The 26,498-nt window shown below is 43.6% G+C and overlaps 1 protein-coding gene across 2 annotated transcripts in view; it reads left to right on the forward strand.

Moving 5' to 3' along the window:
• YKT6 (YKT6 v-SNARE homolog) overlaps nucleotides 1–25,428 on the forward strand; it is a 107,206-nt gene extending 81,778 nt beyond the window's left edge. For both annotated transcript variants that reach the window (XM_069214260.1, XM_069214261.1), the window contains exons 7-8: nucleotides 6,025–6,126; nucleotides 9,496–25,428. In XM_069214260.1, the coding sequence (XP_069070361.1) occupies nucleotides 6,025–6,126; nucleotides 9,496–9,531 (138 nt within the window). In that variant the 3' untranslated portion in view covers nucleotides 9,532–25,428. The remainder of the gene's footprint in view (nucleotides 1–6,024; nucleotides 6,127–9,495) is intronic.
• The last annotated feature ends 1,070 nt before the right edge of the window (nucleotides 25,429–26,498 follow it).

Here is a 26,498-nt window from a genome sequence, read left to right on the forward strand (position 1 = left end):
AACAGGGCTGCAGACGAAGGCTTGCGTTTTTTTCTCTGAAAATGGCATCAACAAAGGGTTTGTGGTGCTAAAATCACCAGCTTCCCAGCTTTCAGGAACAGGCAGACTTGAATCAGAAAACCCAATTTTTCAACACAATTTCGACATTTTACTGGGGCATACCCCATTTTTACTATTTTTTTTGTACTTTCAGCCTCTTCTCAGTTAGTGACAGAAATGGTTGAGAAACCAATGCTGGGTACCAGAAAGCTAAACATTTCTGAAAAGTAGACAAAATTCTGAATTCAGCAAGGTGTCATTTGTGTAGATCCTACAAGTGTTTCCTACAGAAAATAACAGCTGAAATAAAAGAATATTGAAATTGAGGTGAAAAAAAAAACAGCCATTTTTCTCCACGTTTTACTCTGTAACTTTTTCCAGCGATGTCAGATTTTTTTAAAGCAATATACCGTTACGTCTGCTGGACTCTTCTGGTTGCGGGGATATATAGGGCTTGTAGGTTCATCAAGAACCCTAGGTACCCAGAGCCAATAAATTAGCTGCACCTTGCAATGGGTTTTCATTCTATACCAGGTATAGAGCAATTAATTTGCTGAAATATGAAAAGTGAAAAATAGGTATCAAGTAAACCATTGTATTTCCAAAATGGGCACAAGATAAGGTGTGGAGAAGCAGTGGTTATTTGCACATCTCAGAATTCCGGGGTGCCCATACTACCATGTGAATTACAGGGCATTTCTTAAATAGACGTATTTTTTACACACTGTCTTACATTTGGAAGGAAAAAATGTAGAGAAAGACAAGAGGCAAGAACACTTGTTTTGCTATTCTGTGTTCCCCCAAGTCTCCCGATAAAAATGGTACCTCACTTGCGTGGGTAGGCCTAATGCTCGCGACAGGAAACACAAAATGGACATATCACATTTTTACATTGAAATCTGATATGTTTTTTTGAAAGCGCCTAGCTGTAGATTTTGGCCACTAGCTCAGCCGGCACCTAGGGAAACCTACCAAACCTGCGCATTTTTGTAAACTAGACGCATAGGGGAATCCAAGATGGGGTGACATGTGGGGCTCTGACCAGGTTCTGTTACCCAGAATCCTTTGCAAACCTCAGAATTTGGCAACAAAAAAAAAATAAACTTTTTCCTTTCATTTCGGTGACAGAAAGTTCTGGAATCTGAGAGGAGTTAAATTTCCTTCCACCTAGCGTTCCCCCAAGTCTCCCAAAAAAATGGTATCTCACTTGTGTGGGTAGGCCTAGCGCCCACGAAAGGAAATGCCCCAAAACACAACATGGACACATCACATTTTCACAAAGAAAACAGAGCTGTTTTTTACAAAGTGTCTAGCTTTGATTTTTGGCCTCTAGCGCAGCCGGCACCTGGGGAAACCTAGCAAACCTGCTCATTTTTTAAAACTAGACACCTAGGGGAATCCCAGATGGGGTGACTTGTGGGGCTCTGACCAGGTTCTATTACCCAGAATCCTTTGCAAACCTAAACATTTGGCAAAAAAAACACTTTTTCCTCTCATTTCGGTGACAGAAAGTTCTGGAATCTGAGAGGAGCCACACATTTCCTTCGACCCAGCGCTCCCCCAAGTCTCACGATAAAAATGGTACCTCACTTGTGTGGATAGGCCTAGCGCCCGAAAGAGGAAATGGTCCAAAACACAAGGTGGACACATCAAATTTTCACAACGAAAACAGAGCTGTTTTTTTACAGAGTGCCTAGCTGTGGATTTTGGCCTCTAGCTCAGCCTGCACCAGGGGAAACCTAGCAAACCAGCGCATTTTTGAAAACTAGACCCCTACGGGAATCCAAGGTGGGGTGACTTGTGGGGCTCACACCGCCAGCCATGCACCACCCAGGCTCACCGCCACCCCACATACACCGCCAGCCAAGCCCCACCCCACGCACACCGCCATCCAAGCGCCACCCCACTTCCACCGCCATCCAAGCGCCACCCCACTCACACCGCCAGCCAAGCACCACCCCGGCACACCGCCACCCCACACACACCGCCAGCCAAGCCCCACCCCACGCATACCGCCAGCCAAGCGCCACCCCACGCACACCACCATCACTTTATTTTTTTGTTTTTCAACAACAAAGAAACCACTAATCATAAATAAGTACAAAACTACAAACACAAAAGCTCTAACGGAATACATGACTAATGCCAACTGTGAAACTGAACATATAAAAATATAAAACAGCAGTTTACGCTCACGGAATTTCCCAATAATTCTTCTGTGTGTGGTAGCTCCTGATACAGCCACCCAACACAGCCCAGGCTTTGAAGGACAATCAGGGCAGTACAACCTAGTCTCCTTCCTGATACCTCTTCGAGCACAGACTCTACATCTCTTAGCAGGAAAGTTTTTTTCTTTTTTTCTTTTTTTTCTTTTTTTTTGCCGTGGGAGGAATGTGCTCAGCAAAGTGACGATCTTTCAATCTAGCCTCATCCTCATCCTCCCCCACTGCTTCTCTAGGAACTCTTGCCTGTTCCAGCACAACAAGGCTAGCTATGATAGACTCCTGAAATTTCACAAATGTCACCTTCACTCTGGAGAACTATCCTTGAACACTGCAAAAGCATTAAAAGTTGCCAAGTGGAACAAGTGGACCGCTAATTTCTTATACCAAACATAAGACTTACGAGCAGCAGTGTAAGTTTCCAACCTCTGATCTACTCTATCAACACCACCCATGTGCTTATTAGTCTAAAATGCACACAGGTTTGCGCACTTCGCCAACCAGACCCCAAACAGCCACATATGGAGTACTCTCATCATGGATGGTACGTAGCATGTACACATCCCTCTTGTCTACAAATTTTAGAGCTAGCAGCTCATCATTCCGCAAGGCACTGGACTGTCCCTTCTCAAGTTTTTTACAGACACGCTCTCTTGGATAGCCTTTCCGATTAGAGCGGATTGTGCCACAAGCAACAGTGTCCACTCTGAACAACTCCTTGAACAACTGAACTCCAGTGTAGAAGTTATCTACATATAAATGGTGACCTTTTGTTAAACAGTTGTCTACCAAGTTCCCACACAATTTTCTCACTAGCTCCAAAAGTGGGTGGACAACCAGGGGTGTCAATATTGGAATTCCTACACGTGTAGACCCGGAAATTATAAACATATCCTATACTGCTTTCAGACAGCATATACATCTCAATTCCATACCGTGCACTCTTGCTAGTAATGTACTGCCTAAAAACCAAACCACTCTTGAAAAGGACCAAAGACTCATCTACAGATATTTCTTTGCCTGGAACATAGATCTCTGAAAACCGATCTACCAAATGATCAAGGACAGGTCTAATCTTAAAAAGACAGGGTTATCTCGTGACAAGGCTAAAGCATTATCTACAAAATGTAACATCCGAAGAAGAAGCTCATACCGGTTACGACTCATGATGGCAGGAAATATAGCAGTTGCCATCAAGGGACTAGTAGACCAATTTGAAGACAGTGATGGCTGAATCAGCCCCATCAAAAAAGTTAAACCCAAGAACTTTTTCAACTCTTCCAGATTTGTGGGAATCCACCGGCTAGCTCTAGAGTGTGGCCTAAGTCTGGCAGCGTTGTCCCTCAAAAACCGCTCTGGATATAAATTAGTCTTCTCAACAATCTCTTCCAAAAATATATTGTCCATAAACAACTCAAAAAAGTTGACGGGCAAAAAGTTTTCCGTATTAACTCGACACCCTGGGAAACCAGTAAACACAGGCAACTGTGGCTGCTCCATGTTTGGTGCAAACCACGTGTCAGGTCTTCCAATGGTAAGCCTTTCAGCCGCTGGCTCCTGCACCATCAGTACATCAGTGTCCTCCTCTAAAACAGGTCCTTCATCAGCACTGAGAGTGCTTCATCATCAGCTGATTCCTCTCTGACAGAAAACTCACTTCCAGAATCTTGCACTTCCTCCTCTGCCTCAGATGCAGAGTCAGTCTCATTATCATGGTTCGAAGATGACTCAAAAAGCACACCAACAACCTGCTGAGCGGTCATCCTACGGCTAGCCATGATCCTTCCTACAACAATTACCTGGACAAATGCACCACCAACAACCAGCACTGTGTAAGATAAGTAACAAACAAAGTGTAGCTTTATCACTGAGTTATAAACTCAAAAACTATACCACTCACTTGCCTGAAAAAGCTGGACTCACCAGCAACTACTCTGCACAGCCACAGAAATCACCAATGATATCCCACTGAAAAGAGAAAAAAAGCAAATTAGACATAAGACAACACAATAATCATTGTGCATAAATCTAAATACAATTTCACACACAATCCTGCATTCAGTACACCACCTACAAACATGTCATTCATGCATGGCAACAATACTCCTTTGGAGTAAATTTATTTACTCACCTAAAACATGCAACTACGCATACCGCAGGACAACCACTGCCACAACTGCAACAAGTCACAGCAAAGGAAGCAAAAGCTTTGAACTAGAACAAAAAGAAGAAATAAACTGTTATCATAAATGCAAATACTTCGCCAGTTGACCAAACACGCCGCCACAAACCATTTTTAAATGTTCCCTTGTGTCTAGTGTTCTCCGATTGGGGGCAGATGGGCCTAAAAAAAAGAGGCCAATCTTCCCCAAAGGGGGGCAGAAAAGCCATAGAATATATTGACCCCTTTGGACGGCGACCCTTGCCCAAGGGGCCACCCCCCCACACAAAAACAAACACATGATCCCTGGCGCAAAGTGGATTCTGCCCCCTCTTGAGATTAGATGGGCCTGAAAAAAAAAAAAAAAGGCCGATCTGGCCCAAGGGGGGGGGGGGGGGGGCGGGGGGGGGCAGAACTGCCCAATAGTGCTTTTTACCCCTTGGGGGCGACCCTTGCCCATGGGGGCGCACCACCAACACACAAAAAAAAGAAAAAAAAATCCCTGGTTTCTGCCCCCCGGGAGCAGAAGGGCCTATAAAAACTAGGCCAGTCTGCCCCCAAGGGGGGCAGAAATGGCCTACATCACATTGCCCCCTTTGGTGTGGCGACCCTTGCCCAAGGGGCCACCCCCCCACACAAAGTATACACACAAACATGATCCCTGGTGCTATGGGATTGCCTAAAAAATAGGCCTATCTGCCCCCAAAGGGGGCAGAACTGCCCAACAGTGCATTTGGGCCCATGGGGGCGACCCTTGCCCAAGGGGACGCCCCCCAACACAAAAAAACAAATAACAAAAAACAATCCCTAGTGTCCAGTGGCTTTCTACCCCCCTTGGGGGCAGATCGACCTAAAAATAAGGTCAATCTGCCCCCAAGGGGCTCAGAAATGGCAAAAAAAGGTGTTGCCCCCAAAAGGAGAGCGACCCTTGCCCAAGGGGTCACTCTCCAAAAACAAAGAAACACACACACACTAATTCCCTGAAGTCTAGTGGGCAGCAGGAATGCTCAACGAGGGAACAGAAAACCCTTTCCTTTCCCTCAATGCCTCTTTTACAGGCATTACCGCCCCCCACCCCCTGAGGTAAAAACCTACCTCCTTGCTGGAAGATGTGCTGGAAGCAAATGGCTTCCACGGGTCTTTCCTCCCTTTCATGATATCAATAGTGCGCTGACGTCATGGGGGATTCCCCTTCCAGCCCTGGCCTGAAGTGGTGGGGGCCGGCCCTCTGGAGGAGTGCTAGCGCTTCTCCCAAGGGCTGTGCAATGGACGTAACCATTACATCCATGGCAATCAAGGGGTTAAGTACACCAATCTGCGTTTCCTTGGTTTTTTCTTTGTTTACATCCTTTTCGTAATTGTGTTTATCAAGTAGCACAGGATGCCTCTCTCAGGCAAAGGGTGTTGTAAAGAATGGTAAGGTGTGGTTGGATTGTTCTTGTGTGGAAGGACAGGTCTCTGCTCTCTTGTATAAGTCCATATGGGGCAGGCCTTCCGCATGGAGAAGGGGTGTGAAGAGGGATGCGCTTCAAACTTTCAACCTATACTTGTGCTCATGTGACTGCCTCAGGAGCTACTAACAGCCAAACTGTTTTCTTCCAGCACAACACCATGGAATCTCTCTTACTACGAGGGGAGAAGCTGGATGATCTAGTGTCTAAGTCAGAAGTTCTAGGAACTCAGTCAAAGGCCTTTTATAAAACAGTGAGTATTTCTCTCTCTTTTTTTTCCTCTTGCTCCTACACACTTTCTTTCTCTCACTCTCTTCACTCCTTCCTTCTTAACGACTGCAAAATCCTTCTATATATTCCTCCCACCAACTGTGCAAACAGATTAAAGCTAAGGTTTTTTTACACAACTTCGAATACCTCCCGTTGTCACTGCTTTCTTTCTCAAAGACTTCTTCCCACAAAGATAGGAGGATATAAGTGTAACTCTGTACTACATACAGAATTGCTTCTTGGGACTTTTGGCCGTGGGTGTGATGGTCTGAGGGTGAGAATATAAGCAGAATTCGCTTTTTCTGTTGGCGACATCCAAGATTCATAGTGTGCATAGAGTCACACAGCAACATACTGCTCAAGATTCCATTACTTTTCCCCAGCCCAGAAGTAAGGTAGTAGCTGGCATGTTCCTGCCTTTGGTCAGCATTTCTCTGCAGTCTCCTAAATGTTAGATTCAATATGAATCACTGGCTTGAGCTGTCCCCTATTTTCTGTCTTACAGGGCACAGTTTGGAGGCCATAGCAAAATACAGTGCAAGCTTAGCTTGAAGTTTAACATCTTCCTCCATTCAGGAGAGGCATCCTTTGCCTTTATCCTGATCTTGGTGGGAATTTTCAGGCAGGTACTGTAGGTCAGGCTGGTCAAACCTGGTCGCGGGGTGTGGATTCGGGTCACACTAGGCAAGCCTCAGAAATTTGATTGCCAAGACAAAGATAGTGCAGCACAGGAAAGTGAGTAGGGAAAGATAGAGTGGAAAAATGGCAAACCTGATCTTCACAGGAAAGGAGTATTCATATTCCCAGCTCATATGATGGGCAATTGGGTTTTAGGAAGGGGTTCCCGAATAAAGAAACAGATGGGATGTCTCGTGGAGGAGGTAAGACAGTTGGATAATCACCATCTTGTGCACACTGTTCCACATGGATCACAGTGCCAGTATACAGGTTCTTGACCATATGCAATTGAAACACAACACACACCACAAACTACTGCTAGTCTTCTCTTAACCTAGTAGGATATTTTAGTACCCACCCTCAGTATGGTTAGAGGTATACATTAAGTTTACTCCCTTTCAGCAGAGGTAGGCTCTGCCACATAGTGTCTCTTGTTGAAAGGTGGAGCACTTCCAGTGGACATGCAGATTCTCATATCCAGTCCAGAAAAGAGAGCAGAATAGGAAATTGCCTGGAGAGTGTTTTCCAAGGCCTCCAGATAGCTTTAGTCCTAACAGGCCATGATAGATTAAAAATTAAAAGGGTGATTTTTTTTTCAGGCCAGACAGTATTGAGCCACAGCACATCAGTTGCCTGGGAAAAGCCAACAATGAAGAGAAAAGGGCAGGCAAGGTTTTACTTCTCACAGGTTAACCTTTGTTTCTCAGGACAGCAGCCTGTGCTGAGAAGAAGGTGGCAAGCACCTGACCAAATGGCCTTGAAATATGTTGCTTCCATCACAGATGAGACCGACCTGCAAGAAAACAGTGAACATTTTGGGACAATATGCTCATGGTTTCTGAAATTACCATTTCAGAGGTATATCTGCCTCTGTCACCTCTCCCTTTTCTGCCCCTCACGACCTGGCCCTCAGCAGTAAAGGCTTTGTGGTAAAATGTCTCACGTTAAAATTAAGAGCATCACTAGTGGACTTGGAAAACATAAAGCAGGATGGCGCAACTTTTCCAAACAACACTAAGTGCTTGTCTAAACACCCACTTATGTGTGTTCCAATATCCCTTGGTGAGTCCGTTCCTCTGTTACTGTGTTCCCAGAGCTTCCTCAGCAAAGGCATCACGGACAGGCAGGCCTTCCTGCTGTCTCTATATATATTCACTTGCAGAGCGGGTCAAAGTTGGAGGAAGAGCTTAGGGACTGTTGGTTGCAAATACCTTCATTTACCTACAAATGTAGGGTGTGTCGTTGAATGATGACATCCATGTTTGAAGCATAGGCTCTGAGACAGGCCCGTTGGCAATCTCAGGACAGTTTTTCTTTGTCTGCACTCTAGGCCTAACCTCAAGGTGCTGGGGTGGCTGCTGCTGTGATGTCCCTGTTTTTAGGCCTTTCAACTGCTAAAAACACATCAGTAGCACATTCGGGATGCTGGTGAGACTCCAAAATGCAGAACGCTGTCCATTTCATTACACAATGTCTAGGAAGAAAAGAAGGCAGTATCAGTATGCGGCCAGTATCTAGGGGAAGGAACACACACATACAGACTCATTTTATCTCCTGCCAGTCCTGCTTCACAGCAGTTGAGATTCTCCACGGCCTGCACTTAGGAGCCTTGTTCCTGGTCTTGGAAGGTATCTAAAGCCATTACAGTGAAGCCTAACTAGATCCAGAGTCTGGCTGCTTCCTTCTAGGCAATTCGAGCTTGATTATTTGGTATTCAAGCTGACCAAGATGGTAGAATGCACTTTCCAAATAATGGTATATGGAGTTGTTGCCTTTTACCATTTTCCTTACAGAGCGGAAGGTAATCAAGCACGTGAGTTATCAGAGGACGTGGGAGAGACGTTAACCATTGATTAAGTTTCGCAGTAGCCATTGATAACTTCTAAGCTTTTTGCTTTAGTGCTTGGAAAGGATGTCTTTTCAAGGATATAAAATGCAGTGTGGGTGTTGAATGACTGTTAAGTTTTGATGTTTAGGGAGTTTTTCTGTATTATTTAAGTTAAGTTTAAAGCTTATTGTCATCCATCCCCCTACCTGAAGACCGACAGTCTTCTGTGGATATATTTTTTTTATTTAAATATGAGTGTTGAATTGGGATGTCATTGCTGATAATCTTGAATAGGAGTAAAGTTAGATGCTGATAACAACGAGAGGCACCCTTGAGGAGTTCTGCATGTGACCCAACAGATGACAGACTTGAACTTTCTCAGAGTTGAACTGTGTAGATAGAAAGGAGACAGACTTGGAACGGGCGAGAGACACAATCACTGGTGACTTTAGTAAGGTAGAGGATGGCAGGGCTTTGTAGTCTACTTTGTTGCATCACATTCAAAGATGTCTGACACAGTAACTGTCATATGACGGACTCTGCCCACTCTTTCCTGGCTAGTTTCTGCTTGCTATTGGTCAAGAGAATTTCTTGCATTTTCACATAATGTCAGCATAAATGTGGTATGGGCATAAAGTCGTTTATGCAGAGACGTCACTCAGCAGTACATTAGTTACACTGGACATAAATCCACGTTGCAAAAACCTAAATTTAAATTTTGTGCACATTATTGGATGATGTAATGCTTGTGTGTGGCTGAAGTGCTACTGGTGCAAAAGGAGCTGCCAAAGAGCTAGTTATTGTTCAGAGTCACGAACCGACTATTCTCTTTCTTTTTGTGCTTAGGCCCGGAAGCAGAACTCCTGTTGTGAGATCATGTGACCTGAACCAACCCGTGCAAGTCTCCCTTCTAGAATGATCAGCTCTCGGCTCATGTCCTGGACCTCCATGTATGCCTAACGACAAGGAGAACAAGTGAAGAAAATGAAAACAAACTTTTAACTGTAGATGGGAGAGAGCCAGTGTGTGTGTCCTCTGTTTCAGGCTGGTCCCTTCCCCTCCTTCCTCTGTGGCCTCCGAGCGAAATCCCGGGGTGTCATGGAGCAGAACTTTTATGAATATTTATGTCAGTGTTGATTCTCTGCTAAAGAAGACAGTCTTAAATCTTGCAGGTCATTCATGTAACCAATTTGTTGTAATCCAATTCATTTTTTGAGAAACCAAACTACAGTCACATTTTTAGGGTGTTGGGGTGATTTGTGTGGTAGCAAAATAAGGGTTGTCTTGTACTAAGATGGTAGGCTCATGCAGTTAACGGTTTAAAGCCGTTAAGACACACACAGCTTTATGAGCAGTACTATGCCCTCCTCAGATCTGATGGGTGTAGGAGCTGATACGAAAGGGGATCAGGTTGTTCTTGGGTGCCTTCACAGTTCACGGATGTGTTCTGTATGGTTTACGACACTCTATCCCTAAAATATAATAGATGTTGAGGTAGTTTGCTTCTTAAATTGTATTGTTTCTTCTGACACCAGGGACCGTATTATACAAAGTGCCCTGGCGAGCAACAGGTGTTTACTCCTGCTTTGCACGCCCCGAGGGCATTTTGGTATTACATAAGGGACCGCAGACGTTGGGCAGCCCCTCCTGTAATACAGATAGCGCTGGCGGAACATGTGCACCAGTGCTATCTCAGGAGGGCTTTCCCTCATTTGCACGGGAGTGTGGCCCTATGCAAATGAGCGAATCTCTTTACCTCTGGTCCTGCGCCGTATTATGGACGTGTGGACACAGAGGTAAAGTAGTTGTCACGAGGCGCACTGACAGTGCACCACAAAAAGGTGATGAGTGTCAGTACATCACCTGATAGCACTCCTCTGTAGGGGCGAAAGGGGTCCCATTGACCTCCCAGACATCCTTTGCAGGTGGATACAGTCACCTACTGCACCTGCCTGTAGGAGGTTCTCTCTTCCAGCGGGTGCCGCCTGGACAATGATATACTGAGCGGCTTTGAAGAAGCTGCTTCGTATTTCATTTGAATGAGCTGCCCCCAGGGCAGAACAAGTTCGAGGCTGCCATGGGGGCTGCGCATTCACCCTAATAGGGTGCACTTTACCAGTTTGTGCACCTGTTTTATGGTGTGCTGTGTTGCAAACAGGACAAGTGCACTCTGCGTAATAGGTATCTATACCCGATTGTCCTTACTGTCCCAAAATACATGCACTGAAATGCTATTCAGGTAACCTTATGCAGACTGCTAAGGTCACTCCACACTGCAAACCCAATCTGAAGCGTTTCAAATGCAATCACTGATCATAGGTTGATTTGGAGCACCAAGCCTGTACTCTCACTCAACAAATATAGGACACTCAGTTATTACATCTTTATGCATGGGAGCAGTGATTGTCTCTTCCTTGACGTGGTCACCTTTACGTGAAGGCTTAAGTGATTGAATCCATACGATGACGTTTATTCGCTGAAAGCTGTGGTTCTTGTTTTTCCCACAGTGTGGTGTTTATTAGGTGAATGTTGCTGTATTAGTCTCCCCTCTGTATTGTGATGGACACAAAACGAAATGGTTGGCCTTGCAATGATTAGACCTTTTAGATGACGGCCAGACATAATTTTGTATTTGTTTGTGAAGGCTTGATTGGTGTCTGCTCAGTGATCTGATATTTTTTAAGCCATGACTAAAGTACAATTTTCTGCTTTGTGATGTCAAATACGTGAAAGCTTGTACTAGTTGTCTCATTTGTGTTTTTTTTCTTGTCAGACATAATGCAGTGCTTACCCCCAAAGATTTACATCCATTTGGTGAAATCCACATTGGTTGTTTCCTCGGTGACAGCAGCCATGGTTATCATACTTGAGTGGTATATTTCTGGAGAAGCCCAGGAGTTGTTGCCGCCTCTGAACTCTATTTTATCCTATAAGCAGGGTATAAAGTCTTGTCCTAAATGTGACATATCCTAGTGTAGGTAATAACTACATAAATTGAGTCCTTTGGGTGAATGTTACATACAGGCCAGTGTGTATATTGGGTGAGTCAATTGAGTTTGAAATATTGCACGCAGGCCTCCCCATTCTTATGTGACTTTAGCTGGCTGGGCCCTTGCTATTGGACACCGCGTTGCCAGTTCCCTTACTCTTCAGAAATGAAAGCAGGAACATTGTAGCTGCCGGACTCCCTCTTACCATCAATTCTTTTCTAGAAAGCTCTCAAAAATATCATCCTTTGTTGGAACCACGGCACAAATGTTGTGAAACCTAGCTCTGTTATGGGATGTGAGAGGAATGTGTAGCTTGTTTTAATGTCTTATTGCTTTTTTATTCTTTTCACGTTTTAGTGACTGCTGCGTTTTGCATTGGTGGCAACTTGAGAGTATTAAATGTTCCCTCATCACTTGGAATTGTGTGTTTGGAACGGGTTAAATTAATGAGGAAAGCACATAGCAGGCTACAGTGGCCTGAAATAATCAATTTAATATAAAGGCTTGTGGTGGCAGCATTCCAACTGTGTCTCGACTGGTGCTTAAGTCTGAATAGTATGCTTGCGAATTACCATAGTATGTCAAGATCTGAATATATTATTTTGACGGAAGTACGGACATATAATGCAGAATATTCAGTTGCACTTTGCTTCAATAACACTCCTTGCCAGAGTGTGTACTGGGTTTTAGCTGGCACTTACTTTGAGCGTTTCCAGGGAGATGTAAATTGGCCTACATGAGAATGCTAGTTGTTGCCAGAAGGGACTTTACTTACCTCCTTAGTAAGACTCGTAGGCAGAGACTCCTTCTGTATACAAATTAGGTCTAACTCTCGGAGACGTCTCTGACACAGAAATCTTTCTGTTTAACATTTTGCAGTTTCTCCAGGCTGGTGACAAGATTCTTCGCCCAAACATTTAATGACTTGATGTGCCAGGATATCTGGCTAATACCTCACAAGATTCTGCTGGGGTTGTAGGAGCATTCTGTGTTAGTAGAAGGCTGTGAGGCATTGGTCCTAGACTAGAAACAGATCTAAGACTGCTTCAAGGTTATTGGCACGTTTTTTGAAAGAAAATTTATTTAGGCTTTGATCTTCCAAAAATGCACCTTCTGCTCTGTATGACCACTGCTGAGTTTTCCTTATGGGTCAGTGTGCTTTGTTTTAGAGCTTGGACTGCCTTTCTCAAATAATTTCGAACTTTTGGATACATGCAGGCATCTTCTCCTAGCATGCACGTTGCTGTGTAACTCGGAACCATTTGGTACATAAAATTATTTAATGCATCCTTTCCCATACCAGAACGCGATATCTGAACTGTGTGCTCACGAGGAATCACAGGAAAATTAATAGTGTTCTTGTAACATGGACGATTTCAAGCAAGGAAATCCATCAAGTTGCATTTGAGTTGAGCGCATGTTGCTTTGCTTAGAATCAGTAGGCAGGATTGATTTTCACTGGAAATTTCAGCCCATTCTTCCTAGCTCTGCTAACTGAGACAGAAGGTTTTTGGCTGGTCATCTCTCCTCAAGCAAGAGGTACATTTACAAAGTGCTTTAAATTGGATGCATGTGTTGGCGGTACTTCTTTATATGGTTGCAGCACCAAGAGTTCCCAAACCTTGTTTATGATAACCACTATTCCGCACATCTATTTTCTTTAAATTGACCGCTTACCAGCAGAAGCTCAAATGTGATCTTTGTTCTTATTTTACCAGTGATAGTTTCAGTAAAGCATCCATTATCCTGGAATGCTGAATGGGGAGTCAGATTTTGGTTAACATCAAGTTTCTTCTTTTCTCATGCTGGATTTGCTTGGCAGCAACGTGGCAGGTTTCCTAGCAAGCCACTGCAGCTGCAAATCGTGAAGAGTTGGGTCTGGGTCAGTCACATACACTCATTTGACGATCAGGAGAGTGATTCAGTGCTAGCTGTAGCAGCCTGTCTGTACCACTGATCCCTTTTGGTTTACAGCTTTTTTTAAATTAGCGAAATCTCAGGTGCATGCTCCAACCCTGAAAGAACCATAGGTTAAATTGTGGCATACAAAATGTGTTCTTTGTAAGCTCCTCTACCTGTTGCTTTTCCAAAGCAAGGCGAAATAAAGGTAGACCTAAGATTAAAGAACTTCATCCTGAAAAGTCCAACACTCCTGTTTGTATTCATGTAGGATGCCAGTCTAATTTTATCTAGCAACACTACATACTCCTGTAATTCCCCTCTTCTGGATGCACCAAGTGATCAAACATTAATTTTTGTTTTTTCGTACTCATTCGAATTACACTGATTCTTACTAGTACTGGTGCTCATTTGCGATGAGTTTAGCAGAACTCTATACCCCCCCTCAATTGGGGAGATTTCCAAATACAAATCTGAATGAATAGGTGGGTAGCTGTGGTCTAAAAGTAGTGGTAGAAATAACTTTGCTGGGTTAGTGCTATATGCATTTTGATGGAGCTACACTTGTGTGCCTTTTCCTATCCGATTCCTATGCCTGGATCTGTCCTGAGTGCAGTATCTATTCTGCGTGCTACTGAGTTGGTTCACATGTTTGTTGTCCATATGTGCTTGTTTGGTCCTCCGTGTGTTTCTCAGTTCACTCAAGGCATCTATTTGAAAGCAGGAGGGATCGGCATTGTATCATGAGTTGTTTTCAAATGATTGAATTGGAGAGGTAGTTGTTTGGAAAGAATACTCTGCTTGATCATTTCTTATTTCAGCATTAAACTGAGATCCTCTTCCATCCCTGATGTGTGCAGCTCAAATCAGACCCCAAGTTTTTGAAAGTGCAGCTTGCACCTTCCCTTCTTCAAGGCTTGGTCTTAGAATATGAACAAAAGGGCCAGAAATTAGAACCTTTTCAAGAGTTGCGGTTACTGTTTTTTTAGAGGAAAATAAGAGACTGTAGAAAGTTGGCTAATCACTGGGAAGGGGAGTGAATTTCAGCATTTTAACTATTTTGTATTCATTGAATTTATACATTTAAATATTATCTGACCATAGTAGTATACTCGTTACAGAGCTTTAATTGGTCCAATAAATATTGTAATCTCTGTATGTCCGTTAGTGATTTTTGCTGCCTTCCAACCCCTACTTCTTCCTGACTGTCATAGTGCACACTTAGTGTATAATCATTTTGTAGGATATATTTGTCTAAAATCTTTTTGCTACTTTCTTATACCTGTGGGATGTGTGGCTTTGCGGTTTGTGTTTTTAGCGTTTTCTTTCAGACAAACTTGTGTTTTGTATTTTAAAACCCTTTGTCTGATTAAAAAAACACCTCTGCATAATTACAGGGTTGGAGCATTTGCTTCCTGGCTGTGTTCCGATATGTCAGAACTCTGTTGCAGGGCTGTAAACCCTGGACATTTAAGAAGCCCAAATAATTTAATGGTTATCCTCTAATGTTTGTATAATTTCACCAGTAGTTTTAACGTAACAGTCCCCTTTTCTTTTCATTTCCTGCGGAAGCTTGTTGTTAACCTATAAAATATATTTAAACATATATACTTAAAATATAATTGTCAACTTATGCACAGATCATTGATTAACATTGTAGAAACCTATTTTACTTTTCTTCAAATAGCCAGTATTTCGTTTAAAACATGTATTAAAACCTATTTATGTTTTTCATCTCGGTGATTCTTCTCCAGGAAGTTTCTTGTTGCATGAGTGACTTTTACCTTCCTTACTAGTTTGAGACCGCCTGACAGCTGTCTGGTAGCGAAAGACATTTTGTGGGATTAACAAAAACATACAGGAGTGTGTAGTCCGCCTATTGCTGATCATTGTTGGCTTTACTGTAACTCTTTCCATTGAATGGCTTCTCTTGTTTCAGTCTGTCCATCTTGTGTTTGACTCTCGCCTGGAGCATAGCCTCTTTATCATCTCTTTAATTGGTGGACTTCTGAGCTTCCTCTACTCTAGTTTACGGAACTACTTGTTTCTCGTTGTTTAAGCACTCATGAGCATCAGTGTATTTTCCAGCTGTCTCCTTCATGTGCCATTTCTCCCTCCCATTGCTCTCACCCCCGACCAGCACTTATGTTGCTCCCTCTTGCTGCCATGTGTTTTTCTCTCCCGCTCTACACCTTGCTCTTCTTCTCCCTTTGTGCTCTCCCTCATGGTAACCCGCCAGGCATGATGCTTCATTGTGCCCTAGCCGTGTTGCTTCACAATGCGCTTGCCATATTGCTCTACTCCCCGCCCTCTCTGCAAGCCCCTCATTTCTATAATTTTTTTTCTGGAAAAAAAACAAAACACTTTTTCACTGTTTTAAGAGTGCTTTTAATTTACCAATCCGTATGGAATCGACGAACAAAAAAAAGGCCCTGTCCATATGTATGTGTGTGCCTGCCTATTGAATGATTGCTAAATGACACTGGGCTGTGTTATTTTGTTGTTTGTTTTTAGCTAGGTGCAAAGCTATTGCGACACTGTAGTGCATGACTAAAAAATATTGACAATGCCAGTAGGTCTAATAGGCAAGATCGACTGGCTTTCCTAATGCCTGTTTGGCTTGTTCTGCCTCCAAAGGTGGTCTTCTCATTGGGGGAAGTCTGGAAACTACTCAGCAAGTTCTGTACCTCTTATGACCAGTATGGCTGGTGTAGGGAATTGAAAAAGAATGCAAACCTCTCCAATCCTTTTCTTGCAGAAGATAGAAATAATCAAATGTCTTGTTCAGTCTGATGTGGCCGAGTCTGCCCCGCTCAGCTAGACCTTTGGAGGCATAAGCGTGATGAGCAATGTCTTGATCTGTCAACTTCTCTTTTACACTTGCATCGCATCATTGGTAGCACCTGTCCAGTCAATGATTTTCACTTTTTTTTACATGGCTTCACAGTAGATTTCTGTGCGGCTAGACCACGGTGGTGCTCTGTTGGGAAGTGAAAAGGATAACAATAGCAAATAAATAGTTTGTTTCCAAAAATGGCTTTATATTTCACCTGAGTGACCAAAGGTTTAAAATATTAAAATAATAGAAGAAGATGTAATACTTCTGACAAACTGTGGAAGTGGTCTGTTTTATCGTCTCTTTTTAGTGTAAGGGTACCAAATGTAATTTTGTGGGGGTAGGAGGGTTCTGAAATTCTTTTTTAAAGCCATATATGCCCCTTACAAGTCAAGAAAAATTGTGACCTATCTTGTTGAGAAGGCTGCCATATTCTTATATTGGTTTTGTGATTAGATAGCGTTTCACAGGCACCCAGAAAATAATTCGAAGTTTTTAACTAGCAGAAGGCTGGTAACGCTGATGATTCGCATTTGTCTGTGAGGGACCAAGACCAACCTGTCATGCTACAGTGACCCTTGATCAGAGACTTGCCTACTGCCAAATGGCTTGTCTCAATCCTTCGGTGTTGCTGCTGTCTTTCTAGGTCGATGCCTACCAGACAGCACAGTTTTCTGGTTAGCTGAGGACATCTTGGGGACATTCCCTGGGAATGCATTCTGCCTGGTGCTTACCATTGACTTTGTAATTTATAATCACATTTTCTGTCATTTTTAGGGTCGAGCCTGCGTTGCATGCGCTTGCGTTTCGCTGAGCGAGATGCTTTAGGAATTAAAATGGGCTCGGAGCCCCATCCACGTCACGTCAGTGTCTTTCATTGGCTCGTGGGGTTGCCTGTTAGAATCTGCTTGATTTCATTAGTGGAAGGCACACATACGTCATGCCTTTTCCGGTGGATAGCCCTCCTCGAGCGCATCGACCAAGTACAGAAAACATACGAGGCTCTCTGTTTTCCGTCCGGTTCATGGACTACTTTTTCTCTATTTTCCCAGCGCGATCTCGCTTGGCAGAAGTCGAGCGCTTTACATAATATCAACCCTGTTACACACTTAATTGCACTTTTTCCGGTTATTGCACTTTTGCCAATAGGCTTCATGACGAGTGAAAAGTCCGGTTAGGAGTTTACAATGCTATCAGCGAACGCGAGACCCGTTGCATTGCAAATGCTTGTTTTATTTGGTGGCTTTATTTGTTTTGGGCTGTCCAACGTGAGTTTGTCCCTCCCAAAGAGTAAAGGCTTTCCATACTACCTCTCCTTGTATTCTTCCACCTTCTTTCTGTAAACAGGCCTGCAAATCTTGTTCTTATTGTGTCACATTTGTTGTACATTCAAGACCGACATCAAATGTCAGGCTCTGTCTTCCAAGGGAGCTTGGTGTTTACTTTTCTTTCTCTGACTTCAAAGTGAGAGGATTTATGTGACAATCTTGCTGCACACCATTGCACTTTACATCACTGTACTCTATGCCACTCTACTCTGCAACATTCCACTCTGCACCACTGCACTATACGCCACTGCATTCTACTTTGCAACACTTTAATTTATGCCTTATGCATTCTACGATGCTGCATTGTACGCTGCTGAATACTGTGCTGCTGCACTCAGTGCCACCATACTCTGCAACATTCTACACCAGTCTACTCTATGACACTCCAATGAACACCACTCTGTGTGACTTCACTCTGTGCCCCTCCAAGACACAACACTCTATAGCACTCCACTTTACGACACCCTACTCAGCTGTTCGCCATCCATTCTACGACACTCCAGGACACTCTCCTCAGTGTCACTATCTTTTAGTAATGCTGAACAGCAGCCATGCTGATGTACAACATGGCTTAAACACACTGGCAAAGCCAATAGCTCTTGCAAAAGCGAGACCTATTGACTTTTCCAATGCTTGTCTTTGTAGCTTGTCCCTGTGTTTTTGCAGTTTCAGTGGCCTGTTACTCTTCTGGCTGGCAGCTGTGCACTGTGTAACAAACAGTCATTTCGCCCTACTGTATGTGCATGACCTACAAACTTACCGCCCTTTGGCGACCTTTCTGTCTATTCATTGTTAGGCATTATGATCTTGCTGGTCCCCGTGTGCCGTCCTTCCAGCCAAGGCTGCTGAGATCTTGGCACAGATGCCGCCGTGCTGGTTAGTGGGGTTTTGTGTCCGGTCTGAGGCCTTGAGCTCTTGAATGTGCACTATTCCAGCAGGAGCAGACTGCTTTCATCCTCTAGTTTCCGGCCTGTTTCTTACGATCTCCTTTGTTAGGTCTGGAGCTTTGACATTGCTGTTGCTCCGGGCTCCGGTGTTGTGGCCGGAGATAGGGGAACAACTAATTTATTCTTTTTCTTAAGTAAATGAATACTGGGTTTAAATATATTTTTCCTGAAGTGCTTTTAATAGGAAAAAAAGCGCTCCAGCGTTCCATGTTCGACCAGTGAACCTGTACGTGGGAGAGATCAGTCATTCACAGTCACTCGAGAGCCCAACTTCCCCTCACAGTCACTCACAAACTGACTAGCAGGTGCTTGCGGATACGTTTTAAGGCATTCATTGACAAAGTCTCTGGCACTCCCACAAATCACTTCCCCGTATTTTTACCAGATTGGCTTCACTGCAGGGATGTGATGTTCGGCTCTAACTTTATCCAAACTGTGGTACAGCTGAAAGAAACTGTTGTCATGTTGATATCAGTGTAGGAATGACATCATTCCAGGCTTCTGACCTCAGTCTGTGATCTCACTAGTGGACCCTGGTACCAGTTAACCCGGCCCCCACGCCTCCCACATACAAGTCTATGGAAATAACGAATGGCCTGTTGGAAGCAAAACCATGTTAAAGAAAATAAAAATATTGGTAAAATATTACAGAGAAATCCGACTTTTTTACCCTTGGGTTTGTTGAAAAAACATGTTTTCAAGTAACAGGCTTACCCACGTACTGCACCAGCAAATTTGTCCATGACTGATGACTTGCACTCCGTTATTATGAACATTTCATCATTCATAAGAGCTGTGACCTTTGTTAAATCGTACAGCTGTCAGATGGCGATGTCTCACTGTCTAAAAATTTAGCAAAGTATTTCCGTACGATCTTTTTAAAGAGAAGTATAGTGGAAATTATGTCCCATCTCTGAGACACCAATTAGGACTTTCCAGGGCATGGGCGGGTATGATGTGATGACCAGGGAAGTACATTACCTGTAATTATCTTGTCTGAATCCGCTTGCCTCCCTGTTTACCGGCAGTGGGAAAACATTTTGAGGATTGCAATCCCAGCTCTCTCTTAAAATGTTTTAACAATTTGTTAGTGTTAGCTGTCGAAGCGAATATTCCCCTTACATGCAATAGCCTATGTCCATGATATTTCTAACCTATACTTCCCTGGAAAATTTCGGGAAGACATCTGTTGGAATATTGTGGGTTGATGGTGAACGTAGACCGCAAGGTTGGCTGTAGCTTCCATTTTCAATTTCGATGCCAAAGTGAACTGTACCTGATCTTAAGGTCACCCTGAAACTCCCCCCGACTTCGAACTGACCTCAGCTCTTAATGGCTCTGTTGATTCAGTCGGCCTCAAAGCTCCACATATTAATCCGAAGAACTGCTCCCCCAGTAATCTGCGTCGTTTTGCCCATCCTTTCCAGCTCCCAGCTCCAGTCAGACAGAGCCCTAACCAGTGCGTGACAAGCCTAGGGTCTCTCAGCATTACATTGTTGGTAATATCTGCCACTAGCATGTTGGTGTGCGGTTCAATCACAAGAAACACATTTCTTCTAATGGAGTAATTGAGCTCTATGCAGTAATAAGAGTTGCAATAGTACTGTAGCATAACTAACATTTGCACCTCATATCGGGTGTGTTTTAGCACTCCATTATTAATTGTGACTAAATAATAAGGAATGTTTGCTTTGGGCCCCTTTTTGCGTCCCCTTGCCGCTTTTGCATGCATGGAATTTTTACGAGGTTGGACCTTGTAATAAGTGTTCCCAGTTATGTGGCCTGCATTTACTCATCTCTTAATGGCCGCAAATATCATTGGTTCCAGTTCTGAGTAGGAATATGCAAACTCAGTGTGTTCAAAGGAGGTCCAGGAGGAGCCGGATTAGTGCACAAATTCTAGCATAACCACAGACTGCAAACTAGTTCTGTTGAGTTTATTTTACGCAAATCTGTTTTATGTGAATATCCTGAAAATCTGCCATGATTAAGCCCTTCAGGCTCACACATTAAGCACCTCTGAGAAACCATTTGTCAAACATATCCATCAGCACGGAGAATGTGTTTCTTATGGATACTTCTAACTGCAAATTCCTCTCCTTGGGATTTTTCTCCAGGTGCCAGACGATCCAGATAACTAAAAAAAGCAGTGCTCTTGCGTGCCACTAGGTGGCACCAGGCTACAGCATTCCGCTCTGGAAATGGTGAACTGAGACACAGATAAGCACCAACTCCTGCCCACTAATGTCAATTCCTTTCTTTCTGTGCCTTTAGAGGTGAGTCCTCAGCTCCTTCTTTCTCACCCTGTGATTAGATTTTTCTTCATAAAAATGTGTGCAAGGGATACCACTCCCTAAAACAAAAGTATTCAAACTTTGAAGGGACTGTTGCAAACATGTCTGTGACACAACCCCACAGGGTTGTGCCTCTGGTGTTTAGGTTTTTGACTTGACTTCAAGACATGCGATGACTGCACCCAGATGAAGGCCATCTGCAAGCGTGAGACAAAGCTCTACATGATGAAACACTGGAAAGCTCTGCGCCAATGGTGCTCCTTTTCTAAAGCGAGGACCCGCTCTCAAAGTCGTTCACGGAGCACGTTCTTCTCATGGTTAAAGTCTTTGGGTAAGTCAAAGAAGAAACACAAGAAGCCCAAGGGGGACTCTGCCCCTTCCTGGCACTCTAGATCTACAGATATTGTTTGAGGATGTCATCATGCCCCTTGATCATGCACCTGTTTCACCAAGGAGCAGATTCCATCTCTGGTCTCGATTGAACCCAGAGTGTACAGGTCCATCAGTGAAGTCACAGCAGTGAGATGCATTTTGTGAAGCCATGCTGCACATCTTTGGCACACTTCTGACTCCCTCTGGCATGCCTTTGGGCTGCAAGAATCCACATGGCCTCCCCAGTCGGGTTACTGCCAGCTGATTCGTGGTTGCCTCCAGCTGGGCGCCTTGAGCCAGTTTTGGGTTCTGTCACGGTGTTAGGACTGGTGCCGAAATCTGCACCAGCTTCTTGCTCGTCAACACCACCATCACTGGTTGAAAATCCGCAACCCATTGTTGTGTCCAACTTTGGCCTGGTGTCATCTTGAAATCAGACACGTCCAGATCTTGAGTGCCGCTGCCAGTGATGAACCTATCTTACCCAGATACAAGTCCTCTGCTGCACTGTCATGCACAGACATTACCCCAGCTTTTTGGCTCTGACTTTGACCAGAGGCAACCTTATTGAGACAACAGTGGTGAGGATGGGGAAGTATTTTCCCCAGCCGGTGATAATGCTGACAATTGGTATATGAAACTACAGGATACCAGTGGGCTGGACATCTCAGACAATAATGAGCTGGGTTCCATGAGCCACCAACTGAGAAAAGCACTTCATTTGCCACAGTAATAAGGAGGGCTGCTGAATCTCTTGAACTTTACTTCCCTACTATGGGAGGTAAAAACTAATATTGACAGAGGTCCTATAGCCTTGCCAGGAACCGACTGAGCCCATGTTACCCTTCAGTTAAACTCTTACTAACACGCTGCTGGGTACTTAGGCAAAACCATATATTGGCCCTCAGTCAACTGACTGGTCACCCACTGCTATATACCGGCACCAGAAGACCCAGATTTCTTCACACAGCTCTCAGCACCCGAAGGTCTAGTGGCCCAGTCGTACACTACCAGTAGAGTCAACCTTAATGCCTTTCCTTCCACACCCCTGGACAGAAAAAAGAGTGGACTCATTCGGAAGCATATGTTCTTCTCAGCCATCCTTGCCTTAAGGTTAGCCAACGCAAGCTGTTTATTAGATTGCTAAACTCATGCACTGTGAGAAATGGTAGATGTGATCTTGTCCTCTGTCCCTAGAGACTTGTGGGTTTCTCTAGCCCAAACTATTGAGGATGGTCGGGTGTGACCACATTTTTCATCCGCTCTCGCCTGGATGCCACAGACTGTCCGAATAGGGCTATAGGAACCAGGATGGTGCTTCAATGCCACGCCTGGATGAGGAGATGTCCAGGTGTATTTTATGGATATGGCTTTTGAAAGTTCCTGCCTGTTTGGTGAGAAAGCAGATTCGGTCCGGAAGAGTTTTAAGGTGAGCTAGGCCAGCTTTGGCCTTTTAACTCTGGTCAGACAACTCCCTCAACAATGTCATCCTTTTTGGGGATATACCTGAGGTTTAGCATGTCTACATTGTCAAGCTTCCCTATCCACACGAAAGGTTTCCCAGCCATTTTGTGGTCTGTGCAGTTGGCCCAGCAGACAGCGACCAGGCCACCGGGGCAGGCATTCATCCCAATGTTTCGCCTCTGGCCACAACTTAAAATCCCTTATTGTGCACCCTTACCGACGCACAGCTACCCAGTAAGAGGCAAGATCAGCCGCAAATTGCAGCTGACAAACGAGCACTGCAGATTTTTCAAAGGGGCTATACCCAGCCTTTCTTTTCCAAGCCACCACAGCAGCCATCTTCTTCAGACCACTTCTAAGAGGACCACATGCCCATTTTATGCCAGGAGGTGCAGGCTGTGTTGGTCAAAGGCACCATAGAGAAGGCAGTAACTTCAGACTTAGGACTGAATGTTATTCCCTCTCCTTCCTTGCGTAGTGCCTGTCCTGGATATTTGTTAGGCAGCTACTTGGGCTTAAATGCTCACAATCGCAAAACGCTACTGCCTCGACAGCACTGCAGGACTTTTTAGTTTGAGCCAGTCTCCAGACCCACCACCTTGGGAGGTATTGCTTTGTTATCACAAGATGAAGAATCTATGGTTAAAAGTATCCATCAGAAGAACAAGTCAGCTTCCTTCTTTCTGTTGGATACACGCAGATGCCTCGCCACTTTTCAGCCTCCCTGCTCCGTGGTATAGTCTTTTTCAGTTAAAAAAAAAAATCTCAAATCTGCACACTAGTTTGTTAAATTTTTCAGTGGGCTCTACGTTTAAAAGCACTGCAGAGGTCCTGAAAGAAACTGGTGTGTGTGTGCATATGTGCCACTTGCATGTGGCTCAGTTTTCCACTTCTGGAGTGGAAGGAGTCAGCACCCAGGAGTACCGATTTTGAGATTTACAGATTCAGTCTGGCACCTGGGGGAAATTCACATGATGAGGAATCCGTGGTTAGATTGAGTAGCCACCAGAAAGGGCATTTCCAAAGGTAAATAACTTGTACTTTACGTTTTGCATCAACTCATCATTTTAGTGCTGTCAATATCAAGAGATTTCTATTTTTGGTTGGGAGGTGGAAGGGATTTGTGATTTCCAAGGTACGAGATGCATGTCTGTGTGGGGATCCCTATATTGAAGCAGAAGGGGGTCTAACATATGGATAAGCAAAGATGTTTTGCACCAGTGGCTGTGACTAAGTCAGCATCTAAAACATCATCTTACTGGCAGGAAAGTCTGGGATAGGATCATTAAAATTTCTTAGTATTCAGTTCACCCTGTCTTAGCCCCATTGGCTACTCTTGAAGTCTCATTCACCTGTATGCCACCCTGCTGCAATTGTTAGTCTAAGGAAAGCATTCTGAAGTTGATGATGTCGTTCAATACATCAAAAAGTATTTGTGGCAAACAAAGCTGATGACTGCAGATACAACACATGCATGAATATACTTTAATTGTAGAATTCACATAGAAGAACTATTTAAGCATCAAACGCAGAATTATTCCGACCAGCCACCCTTCCGTACTGCTCCAGTCCATGAAGGGATGTCTGCCCACCTCTCTGACTCCTAGATTTGGATTATTCAGTTTTTATACTTCATGTATATTTGTACTCCCTTTGGTCCATGCTTGTGTCCAGTTGGAATTTGTATCATCCAAAAAATTCAATGATGTCCTCAGTTGGGATAACATTGTTTCCTACTCAAAACAGTGTGCAGTATTTTTGTATTTTTTGTTTCAGCCTAAAAAAATGTCATACTAAAATGATTCTCTCCTAGTCACCCTTCACTCATCCCCGCTCCCACAGGCTCCTGCAAAAACGGAAAATACCGAACTTGTCAACACAGCATTGCTTACAAAAAGGTGAAACACATGTTAAAATTATGCACTAGAACAGTGGTTCCCAACCTGTGCTCGGGGGACCCCTGTGAGTCCACAACACCTCCTCAGGGGGTCCGTTACAGCTTAGAAAATTAAATAATATTAACAGATTCAAAAAGTGGATATAAATAAAGTGGTTAAATGTACAATTGAAAATTTTAAAACGTTCTGTAAATGTCAAGAAATTTGAAATTGGCAGCTGAAAATTAAATTAGCCTCAGATTGATTTGTGAGAACAGTGAAGGTGCATCGAACAGAAAATAGTATGGACGATGTGTGATTTCAATTGACTTTAGAAAAGCTCCAAACTTCCTCTGAAAATTTATTTTTCAATTATTTATATTTGTTTGTAAATTAAACTGTGTTATTTGTGTATTTGGTGAGGAATGCTTGTTTCTGTAATGTTCGTGTATTGTTTTGAGGTTCAGAACATCAACAGTATTTAAGCCAGGGCCCGGCTTCCAGTAATGACTCTGCAGAGGGTTCAGATTCCAGTAATGATTCAGTGGGGGGCCCCGGGTTCCAACAAGGATAAAAAGGGGTTCCAAATAAGTCATTGAAAGGTTGGGAACCACTGCACTAGAATGCTGAAAGTTCAAAATTCCATCAAGAATATTTTATTTAAGCGTCTTTGTAACACTAACTTTGTTGCTCAGAGTTTCTTAACTTTTAGTGATTTTTGTCTAATAACGTATCTGGCAGAGATTATATTTTAATAAAGGTTAAAACTTTATCTCGCTCTATAACTCGTGTTTCTGAGTGATGTGTGGAAAAAAGTTTTTATAATCTGAGCTGATGCAGCTATGAAATTTAAAATGACAAGCCGATCAGCGTCTGATTTCCTATTATTCTGCTCACCCTCTGGAGTGCCATGAACCTGGTTATCCATTGGCCTCACTTTGGCTCATTTGCAATGTTCCTTTATTAGCCTGCTAGTCTGATTGGATGAACCGTCGCATTCCTTTTCGAGCTCTATGCATTTGAAATAAGAAAGGTTTCATGCAAAAATGAGAAAATGCTTCGAAACTCAAATGCTTCATTTGTATTCCTAACAAAACAAACTAGAATTTGGATTGACAACAGGACTAGCTGCAGTGCTTAGTTTGAGACAGTGGTTGCAGGTGAACGGACTAACACCAAACTTGGCACGAGAGTAAAACTTAGTGTGCCTTGGTTGATTTACCGCAAATTCATTCAGTAGTTCTGAGGTGTAATTATTTAGTAAGGTGCTGAATTGGAAGTACAGTTTTGTATATCTGTGCCATATAAGGTCTAGATTGTTACTCACGACTCCTGTCAATCACATTTGAACATTTTGACAAATGATTGTATGGTGAAGGGCTCTGTAGATTTTTTTTTTTTTTGCTCCATCATGAAATTCGTGAATCAGGTTCTAGTCACAACTTTTGCACTGTGGAAACCAATTCCACAGCAAAGGGGGCACGATCAGAGGTGTTGGATCCCAGGAGAGAGCTGGGAAGTGTGGGTACCGAATGTGTGAACGACTTAAGTACTGCACTAGAAAAAACACAGGAAACAGCGCGTGGTTTGCAAAACAAAATATGATCGAGAAACCAGCAGTTTTAATAAGTTGATTCGTTTGACATTTAGTGAAACAAAAATCACACATCTCACTCTATCTGCAACTTTCACAAAGAGTTTAAAAAAAAAAAAAAAAGTGAAATGGTGTGAGGCAGAGAGAAAGCCCCAGCAGACCGCTCCCTCTACACATACCCCAACGCTGTGCAGAGCAGGGGTGTGCTGCTTGCAGCGGGTTGCGTGCATGGCCAGGCTCTGAGCAAA

Source organism: Pleurodeles waltl, chromosome 11 (genome assembly GCF_031143425.1).
Source record: "Pleurodeles waltl isolate 20211129_DDA chromosome 11, aPleWal1.hap1.20221129, whole genome shotgun sequence".
In the NCBI taxonomy this organism is placed as follows: domain Eukaryota; kingdom Metazoa; phylum Chordata; class Amphibia; order Caudata; family Salamandridae; genus Pleurodeles; species Pleurodeles waltl.